The 13,238-nt window shown below is 41.2% G+C and overlaps 1 protein-coding gene across 6 annotated transcripts in view; it reads left to right on the top strand.

Annotated features, from left to right (window-relative positions):
* NTRK2 (neurotrophic receptor tyrosine kinase 2) overlaps positions 1–13,238 on the top strand; it is a 363,188-nt gene that overhangs the window by 273,901 nt on the left and 76,049 nt on the right. For all 6 annotated transcript variants that reach the window (XM_066256974.1, XM_066256972.1, XM_066256973.1 and 3 more), the window contains one exon: positions 2,105–2,235. In XM_066256974.1, coding sequence (XP_066113071.1) covers positions 2,105–2,235 — 131 coding nt within the window. The remainder of the gene's footprint in view (positions 1–2,104; positions 2,236–13,238) is intronic.

The following is a 13,238-nucleotide window of genomic DNA, read 5'->3' as shown; positions in this document are numbered from 1 at the left end:
TCAAGATGTATCTAAAAAGAAACTGTATAATATATTCATCAACATAGAATGAATAAACAAATAGTGGCATAGTCTTTCCATGGATTATTACAAAGTGGTAAAAGAATTACTACTATACTACTATTACTACAGACACACACACACACACACACACACACACACACTGTAACTCAATCAAACTCAATCTGAAGGGCATTGTTGAATAAAAGATGCAAGATATGGAAGAATGCATATAGAATGGTTCCATTTATGTGGGTTTAAAGCCAGGCAAAGTCAAACAATATCTTGTTAAGGATATATTGTTCCCAACCTATAAAGGAAATAATTGACACAAGTTCAGGACAGTAGTTATCCCTGGGAGGGGAATAGGGAAAGAGGACACAATCAAGAAAGAACATGATGGTACTTCTAAGTCCCAGTGACACTCTGTTCCTTAGATGGAAAGTTGGTTTTATGGGTATTCATTTTATCATCACTAATTACACTGCAGAGATAAGCTTTGTGTTTTTCTGTTTTTATAATGCAGTTTGCAGTCAAGAAAACCAAAAGTTTTAAAGAAAAGTTATCAAATTAAACCACAGTAACAAGTCCTTTCTGTGTTGGCTCCAAAGGCAACAGGAGATAGACAGGGCTTGCTCTTAGCCTCAGGGAGTTTACAGATGTGAAGTAATTGGGGGTAAGTCAGAAAGCAACTAGCATAAGCCATGGTATAATGGGGCCAGAGGAGGAGGTCTTTGGTGGGCAGAGTCATCCTGGACACTCTCTGAGAGAATGAGGACTTGAACTGGCCTTCGTGGGGCAAAAGCTGAGAAGAAGCTGGGAGATTATTTTTAGTTTTTACTGTATTATCTATATATTTTTATTTCTCTTGTCATGTTTAATACAATCTACAATTGAATTCTTCCACTGTGGTGTGGAAGAAAAAACATGGACTCTAGATTCAAGACAGACCCAGGTTCACATCCCAACTTCTCTGTTCCCACACTGTGGATTATTGACAATCTGTAAGACTCAGTTTTCCCACATGTAAAAGGCAGAGAGGAATGCTTTACAGAGTTGTGAGGGTGAAAAGAGAGAATCATTATTGGCCATGCCTTGCAAGCTCTGGAGGTGTCCCAATCTCTTTTTAACACTGCCATTCAGGAATGAGGCATTCAGAATAGAATGGTAGCCAATGACCTGGGGGCACCCTCATGCTAAAGGAGTTACTGTTTGGTATGCTGGTGAAGAGACACAAGCGCAGCACAGTTTTGTCCTCTCCAGTCTCCTTTTGGGCTTCTCCACCCGCGCTCCTCATTGCTCTGTTTTCCACCTCGCAGCGAATGGACTTCAAAGAACCTTTGACTGCCTCCTGCCTTGCTCCCCAGAAAGGCATACGGATGAGTGACAAGGGCCTGTGCTGCTCCATACTGAGGGGAGAGACATGCTCTTTCGCAGAGGCATCTACTCTTGTCTCTTCTTCGCCTTGGAGAGCCAAGACTAGGGCACAATCTTAGAAGGGGAACAAAAAAGGCAGCCTTTTAGTGAAGTCTAAAAACTTCTGACCTGACACAAAGGAGATGACTGAGGATCCCCCATGGTCTAGCCCACTCCCCAGTAGGCCAGAGCTGGGGTGAGGACAGAGCTCTAATTCACAATGCAATCTTGCATGTTCTCTTTCTGTCTTCTGAGCCTCTCCTCCCTCAGGAGTCTGCGCAGCTTAACAAAGAATTAGGGATTCCTGGCTATCTCTTCACCATTCCACCCCACTAGACACACAACTAGCAAATATATGCAAAGCATCTGGCTTGTAAGAGGCCTGCCATTAAGGTCCACTTCTTTCTCATTTCTCCCCTTTCCCAATCTGTGAAGTCCATTAATGACCCTCTGGAGCCAACAGCTAAGTCACTACTTTAGTTCTATCAACAGCAATGAATGAGCTCTGAAGAGCGAGCTGGTGCAGCTGCCTCGCAGCCATTTGATGTGGACCGTGAGGATGGACACGGGGCTTCTCCTTTGGTTTGCTGTGTGCAGAGAAGAGCTCAGGACGGGCCCCTGACCCCCCGCCCTCCGCCTCACCTCTGCGTGTTTCAATTCCAATCTCCATTCTGTGTTTGTTTTACAGTTGTTCAGCACATCAAGCGACATAACATTGTTCTGAAAAGGGAGCTAGGCGAAGGAGCCTTTGGAAAAGTTTTCCTAGCTGAATGCTATAACCTCTGTCCTGAGCAGGACAAGATCTTGGTGGCAGTGAAGGTAAGAGAACACTCCAGAATGTCTCATTCATTGTCCACAGTCACAGTAATGTGCGGAAGTGTTACTTTATTTTATTTTAGTGGCCAATTCAGGAGCAAATTATGTCCGCTATGAAAGATATGTTCAAATTCTTTTAACTGAATGGGAAGGCTTTTTGGGGCCCATCCAACTGTTGAAGATTCTTTTTAGGGGCAACCTACCAGTCTGCAGGTTGTGAATAACTCTGAGCTACTCTTCCAAGTCAGTTTTAACTAAATTCTGCATGAAGATCGGTGGAGTCAGACAGAATTCAACCAGCCTAAGTCTTGGAGGCTCAGTCAGTCTCCTTGGATTGCTTGGTTCCTATGCCCAGCTCCAGTGGACCTTGTCTCATGTTGGGGTTCTAGAAGGGAGACTGTGGAGTTCACTCCCTCTCTCAGCCACTATTCCACTGAGACCTTGTTATACCTTACCTTGTCCCTCCCAAATGTTTCCAAGGCCCTAGGATCTGGTACAGTGCAGGCAAAATTTCATCCAGGGGTGGATGGCATTTCTTGTGGATTCTGCCTCCCCAGCAGATACAAGGTTTTACCCAAATAAAAAAACCTGAAAGTACTCTATCATATCCATTTTCTCAGAAACTCAAAGTGAAGATCTGGTCTTCAATAAGATAAACATTATAAAAGGAGTAAAATTTTCACTGAGTTCTCTGAAACACAAGAATTAACAAAATAACACAAAAGACTCTGTAGATCCTTTACAAGTGCATTGTCAAAATTAAAAAAAAACCTCAAGTTATTAAATAACATATGTAAAACACTTAAGAGAGGCATATCTTTATAAAATTAATTAAGTGGCAAATAAATATGGACATAGCCAATGTAACAAAATGCAGCTTATTGAGTTCATAGAAGATGATTGAATTTTGTGGGTTTTTGTTTGTTTCTTTGTTTCTGCCAAACACAGAATATTTGTCTGAATGGCATTTGTTTACTGGTTATAACGGGTCAATTTAATTTTTAAAAATCAAATGTATACTCTCTTACTGTTACACTTAGCATTAAAATACTTCAGTATATACAAAATGGGTAACTGAGGAGAGAGATAAAATTATTCTTGAATTTACCCATCAAGCAAACTAAACACAGTTTCTGTTAAACTGTGCATTTGCTCGTCTTGTCATCAAAAGTAAGTAACCTGAGTGGCATCGGTGCTCCTAGACTCTCAGGAAAGACTCCTAAAGCCTGCACTTTGGGGTGAAGAAAGGTCAGACCTTTCTAGGGATGATAAATGTAATAGCTATCAAGTAAACATTATCTCACTGAGATAGGCAAATGGAAGGTGAGACAGAGAAGAGAGGAAAAGAGACACATGGGAAAGATGAGGTCAAGCGGGTCAAGGTGTCAGGAGTTCTGCAGTGACTTGGGGATGTTTAATCCCTGCTGCTGCTATTGCTTCATCTTTTCTTTCATTTACTCAAAAGGTTTGTTATTTTTTAAGCACACAATGTTCAGAACATTTGGCAGTGTTAAATCTGCAGTCTTTGCTTTCTTCTATCTTATTTTTTCCCCCTCTTTGGATAAATAAGACCAAAAGGTGCCTCTATTTTTATAGATTCATCGACTGATAAAATGTTAGAACTGGAAGAAGTTTAGGGAACATTTAATTCTAATCTAGCCATGTGTTAGAGATGCGGAGACAGAAGCCCGTGGATTTGGGTTCTGGGCCCATGTTTCCCACCTCTCCTTGGGGCCACCAGGGAGCTAAGTCGGGCCTTCAGACTCGAATTCACTTCATGGTACCCACAGGGTGAGAGGCTTTGAATGTGAGACAATCCTGGGAGATTAGGGAATCCTAGGTGACAGTGTAGGAGTCACTGAGAGACCTCAGCCAGATGTCAGCATAAATGCACAAAATTTCTTGGTATAACTTTTATCTTACTGTCATTCCTTATTCTGTTCCTGCCTCTCTGTACTTCTCATAATGCTGTTAAGGAGAGGGTGTGGCATAGCTAAATCCAGGGCACCCTCAACTCATATGTTCCATTTCTTCCCAAACACATGCTAAGATAGGACATCAGGATTTGGGCTAGTAATGCTGAAGGATTAGCCAGTGACAGTACTGTGTGCCCAGTTGTCCTTCCCACAGCGTGCATCCACCTGGGTATATCTCTCATCGCCACTCTTAGCAAACCTTCTCTCTGGTTTAAATCGCAATCATAGCCCCAATCCTATCTTGACCCAAACTCAGAACCTCGTCCTCATGCTCTTTTTGACTTTGCCAAATAAGTGTTTGCAAATTAATGATCTATAAGGAATGTGCTGTTTAATCAACACTACTAAACAAAACAAAACAAGAAAATGGATTTGCCCCTTTCTCAAAACCTGACCTCTCCTCTTTGCTAGTCCCTTGCTTGAAATTCAGATGAAACTATTATCTCAAGTAGAGGACAAAATGCTTACAGCACAAAAATTCATTCCAACTTCAAGGTTGCACATATGAGAAGTCTCATCTCACTGACCTTGAATGTTCATTTTTGGTGAAATCAGAGACTTTGTTTATGTTTGCTAGAGTGACTGCAAACTTCTGAGAAGATGCTCATTTTAACTTTTTGGGATCCAGAGACTGCAGCCATATAAGAAACAAGTCAAAATTTCAGACTCCAGGATGAATTGGATTAAAATAACACATGGATCTTTCATGGAGCTACCTTTCACCAGCCTGACCTGCTTTTTTTAGAGCTGTGGGCAGATTGGAAGTGTGTTCAAAGACTATGTGATGAGCCTGGAAGGAAGATTCTATGGTTCAGTGTTGTCTAGAATAAAGGGATTTTTCTAAGGAACGAAACCAACTGGACACAGTTTCCAGAGCCTGCACAGCCTGTCACCTCTGAAGAGTGGCTGCCAGGGCTGCTCTTCTGCCATTGGAGACACCCAGGGATGTTTGACAGTCTTTCTGCCTGTTGCCTAGCAACCCATACAGCATTGATTATGCATGCTAAGAAATAGCAGCTATTGTCCTTTTTCCTTTTCTAGAAGGAGCTGACTGGTTTGAAATCCAAGGCTTTGCATTCAGACTGACAGATGTCAGGTTTCTGTAAATTCTGGTGTTGCCTGCTCCAAATGATTTAAGAGTTTGAGGGATCCACAGGAACCGGTTTTAGATGGAAGTGATCCTAAGGCACATTCAGAGCACTCCAGGGTACATGAAGGCTGAGGTTGCTTCTCCCACTGTTTGGATTCAACCGATTGGCTTGCCCTTTTCTTAACATTTTTGAATGACCTTTTTTCTTTTTCTGAAATGGATTTATCAACCATTTTTCCCTTTACACTGATTTACAATAGAAGAACCCATAGAGAGGATGAGAAGTGGAGAGACCAGCATTTGATGAAAATGAGTCACTTTACCGTTAGGTGCCTCAATTGTCGAGGAAACGCTTCACTACAGTTCCTTTGCATTGGATGCACCAGCTATTTTTGGCTCTATCCAACCCGTGTTTCAGTAGTTACTATTTCTACAACACTTTTTGCATTAGGAATGCATGCTGATTTTTGTTTTTAAATACAGCCACAAGTGTTGATGAATTGATGGCCACTTCTCCCCTCTCCACTAACTCAGGTGTATTTCTAGAAACATCAAATGCCAAATATGAGGGACACCTTAGAAATCACTTATACAATCCAAGTCTTTTGTTCGATAAATAAAAGAACCAAGATCCAGGGCAGTCAAGTGACTCCGTCGAGGTGTGAGTTAAAGTGGGCGGAAGGTGCTGCACAGGAATACTTGACAAATGAGAAGTGGTGACATCTAAGTGCAGTGGGCACTCTCTTTGGGATCTAACTTAGAATGTTTGCTTTTCATGTTTCTGAATATCTTTTTGTTAGCAGAGAAAATAATGATGATTTTCTTCACCAAGAATTTGGAAGAGTTGATGGATATACCTTCTGACACATTACCATGAAGCAGCCACAGTACCATTCAACACATAGCTGCTGGTCCATGTCTGGAGGGCCCTAGCCCAGCACCTTGGTCCACACAATTCCCGCTAATCTATCAGATCTCAGTTCAAGGTCCTCTTCTTTGGGGAGACCTCCTCTTGCCTGCTCCCCATTTAGGCCAGACTCCCTTATTATATGATATTAAAACATCTATACTTGTACTTTATAGCATCTGTCAGGGTTGTTAATTATATTTGTGTTTGTGGGCTTATTTAATCAACTGCGTGAATGTCTGTCTCTTCCATTAGAGTGGCACATTCTTGAGGGCGGGAACAATGTCTTTTAGCACACATGGCCTAATATGTAGTAACAGGCAGTAAATACTTGTTAAATGAATAAAGGGATGGATGAACTGTAAAAAAGTAGAGTTAGCAGTTGGCATTTCTAAGTAAAGAAATAATTTGATGAGCTATTGATAGGCATAGAATTTCATAACTGAGAAGAACTGTAAAGAGAATATGTATGGAACAGTATAATCTAATAATCATTTTTAAAATCATTGAATCACTGTACAGATATGTAGAGCTATTACTGATACTCTTTAGCTTAACTCACACATTTTGCCAGTGAGTTAACAGGAACCCAAAGAAGATTAATGACCTACCCAAAGTCACACAGCTTGAACAAGGTCATTTAATGTCAGACCTAGGTCTAAAACTCAGGCCTTCTCATCAGTCTAATGCCCATTGTGCACCACACTTTTATTTATTAAATTTTACACCTGCCCCGGTAAACCAAATTGAAAAATTCAACACAATACCACTTATCAAATAATACAAAAGAGTGTGTTAATTGTGCTTATTTGTATGTAAGGATAAGAAACACTTTCATATTTTCCAAGTAAAAATGTAATTCAAAGGAATAGGTGAAAATAAGGAAAACTGGATCCCGGAGTGAGGACTTTGGCCTCAGGAAAGCATCATAATTAACTTTGATAAGAAGAGCAGTATAATGCTTATTGGAAACCAACTGAAGCTGGTTTAAACAGAGAAGAGAATTTATTGGCTCAAGCTACTGGTAAATCTTGCTGCTGGTATCCTGGCTGCCTGCAGTACAAGATCCAAGGAATCTATCTATCTATCTATCTATCTATCTATCTATCTATCTATCTATCTATCTATCATCTATCTATCATCTATCTATCATCTATTTACCTACAATCTTTTTGTCTTGGCTCTGTTACCCTCTAGATTGACTGCATTCTCAAGCAGGTTCTTCTGATACTATGGTAAAGCCTTGGCAGTAATGATTCTGAGCCTAGATACTGCCATCCTAGAAACCCAAAAGAGAGCTCTTCTTTCCCAACAATTATGTGGAAGCCCGAGGGCTGACTCCTACTGGCTTGCGGTTAGTTGTCACTAGGCCCTATGGCCAAGAAAATATTTTGATTTTCTAGGCCCCAAGGCACATGCATATTCTTGGAAATGCAAGATTGAGTCAGCCTTACTCAACACACATGACTAAATGTGGGACATTGGTTTCCCAAAAGGATATTAGATATGCTGTGGCCAAAAGCAAGTAAGAACTGCAGGACTGCTAGGTTTCACTGGGACTGGAACAGTTGGGATCCAAAAGTTCACTCAGGATTTGAGATACCCCTATGACTGTCCCTTCTTTACCCTCTCAGCAAGAGACATCAGGGATTATCCTGTAGGCTTCCCTGCTAATGTAGGCAGCTGCCTCTGGCCTCTGCTGTTCTCTGACATTTGACCACTGCCACCATACCAACTGCTGCTCATATGGTCTCTATTACTCACATTCACATTCCTCAACAAGGACAATACTATGTTATTTCACTCAGTCTTCATGCCAGACCACCTACCTGTTGTCCTGCCATCCAAGCTGGTCACTTGGCACAGATGAGGCCACCAATGGGAAAGAAGTCACTAAAGCCAGTTGTTTCAGAATATCTTGAAGGGCAGAAAAGGGTTTGAAAAGGAAAGCTCATTCTCTCCAACTCTGTATTAGTGAAACAATTCATAAAGGGGAGAGTACATCAAGCATTTGTCAATTGAAGTGCTCTTCTCAGGCAAGTTTCTTTCTAAGATTGATGGCTATTTCCTTTTTGTCTTTCTATTTTTTAGTGTGACAGTCATCATATCTGTACTCACATGTTGATTAATGGGACCCCCTCTCCTATTCATCCTTCTTCCTGTGCTTTGTCCCCACTTCTCCATTCACATCAGCATGTGAAACCTTGTTCCTGCAAAATGGAAATGGATGGTAACAAGATGAGTGTATTTAAAAGAACACTTGTCAGTGTACCCTAAAAATATTGTTCATCAACCTTAACAAGACATAATGTTGCAGAAAGTACTATCAACTCCATCTTTTTTTAATTAAAAAATTGTTTTGATTACTATTTTAAAAAAAATTTTAATTTATTGTGGTAACATGATTTCAAGTGTCCCACTTAATATAACACCTTCGACACCCCCCCACATCATGCCCCCATACCCCACATACCCATGCAAGGTCTCTTTCCATTCCCATTTTTTATACATCTCTAGGAACAGAAATTGTAGAATTCTTCACAGTGGCTTGTTAAAAGGCTAAATCATCCTTATGGTCCAGACATTGCTTAATTGATTTCTATTGTTCTTCAGTGTAAGTACATTCTTCCCTGATGTGTGTGTTGTGTGTATGTGTATACACACGTGTGTGCCCACATGTACTGTAGGATGGACAGTGACACTGCCTTGTAAGAATCCCTCCTGCACTTGAGTCAGGGAGGCTCCAGTTATTAAGTCCCAGTAACTTCAACTTTTAACCTCTGATGGGAGATCTGTTTTTTGTCTTGTTAATTTGTCTTGTTAACCTTCTTTCCTGGCTTATCTCCAATTTATTTCCATTTTTTCAGAAATGTTAAAACCAAAACGATACATTTTACTGTAATGAGGATTCATCTGGTACCAAACAGAGCTGGAGGATTCATTTCACACCCTTGCATCTCTGGGACATAGTCACTGCAGTAGCAGTGCTGCTTTTTAATGCCTTTTACATGATAGCCCAACTCCTGATTGAGCCACACAGTACATGCTCCACCAGCTATCAGAGGTCCCCAAACTTTTTACACAGGGGGCCAGTTCACTGTCCCTCAGACCATTGGAGGGCCGCCACATACAGTGCTCCTCTCACTGACCACCAATGAAAGAGGTGCCCCTTCCCGGAGTGTGGCAGGGGGCCAGATAAATGGCCTCAGGGGGGCCCATAGTTTGGGGATGCCTGGGTGAAATTGTCTCAGACAATTGGATACTGGTGTATTTAAAGCATATAACTATATTGCAGTTGTCCATTATTAGAGGCCAACTTCTGATTCATTCTTTTGAGTCAATATTTCTCTATGAGTTAGTTTCATATTTCTCAAAGACTTAGTATTTGTAGTATGCAACTTGATATAATATGCATACATAAATAGTCAATTTTATCCCTCAAATTATTGTAAGTGTTTTAAAGTATGTGAATTAGAACTTAGCCTCATGTTTCTCACTGGATGGTTGACCTGTTAGATTCTGCACCATTAGAGACAACATGGCTGTGAAAATAAATATGACAGCAATCAACACCCTCCCTATGAATTTTGTATTTGAGGCTGTCACTTGATACATAATTAAAGTTCTTGTAGAGGCCAGCTATATATGATTGAGTTGATATGCACTGAGTGTTAGTTTATAGTACATAGTGAATACTGTCTGAGTGTTTGTGATCATAATTATTTCCTTACAATAGTTTAGTTCACTTTTACATTTGTAAGAATGTGGTAGAGTCACCTATTGTACTCTCCTGAATTTCTGAGATTTTCTTTGTTATCAAGAAATTCCTATTTCTAAATTTATTAAAATATACTCTTCTAAAGTTCACTTTTAATAAGAATTTATTAGAGGCTTCCTCTACCTTTCTTTAGAGGAGACCCAAAAGTTAGAAGAATCATGCAACATTGTGACAATGGCTTACTCTAAGTACGTATGCCTGTAGGAGCCTTATTGGAAGGGTGTCTGCCTTCGTTCTGTTTCGGTCTAGCATTGTTTCCTAGCATTCCCAAGAAGTAGGTTGACCTATTCACAGCTCAGCAAGGTGGTTTTTACAGAACAGTGCTGTCCAACAGAAGTATAATGTAAGCCACAAATGTAGGTAAGCCACATTTGTATTTAAAAATTTTTTAGTATGGGCCCTGGCCGGTTGGCTCAGTGGTAGAGCATCAGCTTGGCGTGCAGAAGTCCCGAGTTCGATTCCCGGCCAGGGCACACAGGAGAAGCGCCCATCTGCTTCTCCACCCCTCCCCCTCTCCTTCCTCTCTGTCTCTCTCTTCCCCTCCCTCAGCCAAGGCTCCATTGGAGCAAAGATGGCCCAGGTGCTGGGGATGGCTCTTTGGCCTCTGCCCCAGGCGCTAGAGTGGCTCTGGTCACAACAGAGCGACACCCCGGAGGGGCAGAGCATTGCCCCCTGGTGGGCAGAGTGTCGCCCCTGGTGGGTGTGCCAGGTGGATCCCGGTCAGGCGCATGTGGGAGTCTGTCTGACTGTCTCTCCCTGTTTCCAGCTTCAGAAAAATACAAAAATAAATAAATAAATAAAATTTTTTTAGTATGTACAATAAAAAAAGAAAAAAATGGGTACAGCTAATTTTATTAATATATTTTCATTAACTCAACATATCTAAATATTATTACTTCAACATATTAATATAAAATATTAATGAGATATTTTACTGATACCAAGTTTTCAAAATCTGGTGTGCATTTTACTCTCACAGCACATTTCAATTTGGCCTGGTCATAGTTCAAATGGCCACCAGCCACATGTGGCTGTTGGTTTGCATTTTGGATAGTATAGGTCTAGAGTAGATGATATCAGATAAGTAAGAGTCTCCATTAACAGCAGATCATGACCCAATGATCCTGACCCAGAAGAACTTAGGGATGGTATCAAACATTCTTATGCATCTTGATTGCCTTATATAGGAGTTTACCCATTGTTATCTGTGTTTTAAACATGGTGGTAGGCCTGGGCCTAGTGAGGTCTTACCATAATCATCTCTTCTTTTTAAAAAATCTTTCACATTAATTCTGTTTCTATGATCTTTAAAAAGTATCAGAAAAGACTAGAAGAGCATTATTATAAAGAAAATAGCACCATCTCTGTTTTACCCTGTGTGTCCTAAACCACATTCATTTTGAAATGCACAATCGTTTGTCATGTCCTACAACATCCAATAATACAATGATTCCAAATAAGCTCTCTTGCTTCTACTACTAGCTTCATGTTAGCTTTATTATTTTACTGAAGCATGTCAGATGAGTGTTAATTTTATCTTTCTTCTATTTTACTTTAGTAACTTCTCAGTTCTTTGCTGAAGTTCATTTTCATGCTACTCCATTCTTCCGGCTCTGAATCAATGTGTACTGCAGGCAGCAGCTCACGAGCTCTGGATGAGACCTTTCCCTTGAGAATGTTCTCAGAAAGGATGGCAGCTTTGGAGTGTCACAGAATTCACGGAAAATAAGAAGAAATGAGGTTACAAAGCAGACACTAGGAATAAGAAAATAGCAATGCTCAATGATGGGGCAAACATGCCTGTCAAAATAAACAAGTGGAAGGAATTGTCAGGGAGGGAGGCTGCCACCTCACGTCCTTTGCCAAGAAACTCCAAGAACCAGCCAAGCCTCCCTTAATTGAGTAAAATGACAATCAGCCGTGGTACTGAAACAGAGATGGTTTTTACAAATAAGGTTGATAGCAGGAGCTTTCCAACTTCTGATTGCTGTCTGGCTGTGGCTCCACCCTTAGAAAAACTCTGTCCTTAGAGTGCCAAATTCAAAAGATGATTTTTCCCAGCTCGTTACCACCATATTTTCTAAATCTCTTAAAATAGAATTGAATCGTAATTTAGAGAAAGAATCCAACATGCAAAAATGGATGGGCATGTAGGATGAGGCCTGTGAGATGCATTTGCCCCATGAATAGTGAAATCTTCTCCCTTAGATCTTAAAATGTTACTGAAGCACAGCTTTTGAAATTGAATTAAGGGTGAAGACTCTTCTTATAGTAGTTTGCTTTGGGGGAATAGAAATATTAGATCCTTGTTAACTCTGTCAGTTAGGTGTCCCCCCCAAAAGGAAAATTCTGTCTCCTGTCTTCTCTCCCAATCTATCCCTCTACCATACTATGTGACATTCTCTCCTCTCCCTCACTTCCTCCTTCTCTCCCCCTCTTTCCCTCTCACACACATGCACACACATTCCAGGCAGAGGGATGAAATGTGCAGAAACAGGGAAGCATGGCCTGGTGTCATTTGGGCAGCTCCAGACATTTCACAAGGTGGAAGCCTAAATTTCAAGAGAGGCGTGTCAAGAAGAGATTGAGCTGGACAGAGATGCGGAGGAGCTGGTTCACTTAGGATATCGTGTTTTAAGCTTGACTTGTGAAAAATAACATATGGGACTTATCTCCCTATTTGGGTTTGAGTGCCCGAGGCTGGGATTTGGGTCCGTGTCTTCCTGATGCCACCACAGCCATGGCTCAGTGACTGGCAGAGGATAAGAGCTCAACTCTTGTTTGTGGCATCATAGGCAGTGTTGCCCTGCTATGACACATCAGGGTCAGAGTAGTCTGAGCTGAGAACAAAAGGCACCTGGACGTCTTCACCTTGGAAGCATCACTTTTCCAGAGCCAACAGTGCACCTGGGCACCAGTGGGAGACGGTTGTTAGAGGGCTGCATGATAAAGCTGCCAAAAGAGTCATTTTCAAAGCTGCAGTATGGGTACATGAGAGCTTATTGTACCCTTCTCTCCACCATTTCAAAACGATAAACTCTTTAAAGGGTTAAATGAGCAGAGGGGAAGTACACATAACATCCTAAAAAGCGCATCAGTCGCCAACATGGGAAAGTCTGATCGTAGTTGAGTCCAGACCAGGGTCAAAAGGGATGAAGGCGCTAAAACGCACATGCCTCTGACTTAATGAGCTATCTTCTGTGCAGGTGCCTTGTTCGCTGTAATGCTCTGCGCACTCATGAGGGGCTTTTCCTC

Source organism: Saccopteryx bilineata, chromosome 2 (genome assembly GCF_036850765.1).
Source record: "Saccopteryx bilineata isolate mSacBil1 chromosome 2, mSacBil1_pri_phased_curated, whole genome shotgun sequence".
Classification (NCBI taxonomy): domain Eukaryota; kingdom Metazoa; phylum Chordata; class Mammalia; order Chiroptera; family Emballonuridae; genus Saccopteryx; species Saccopteryx bilineata.
This window is presented reverse-complemented; position numbering and strand designations above follow the sequence as displayed.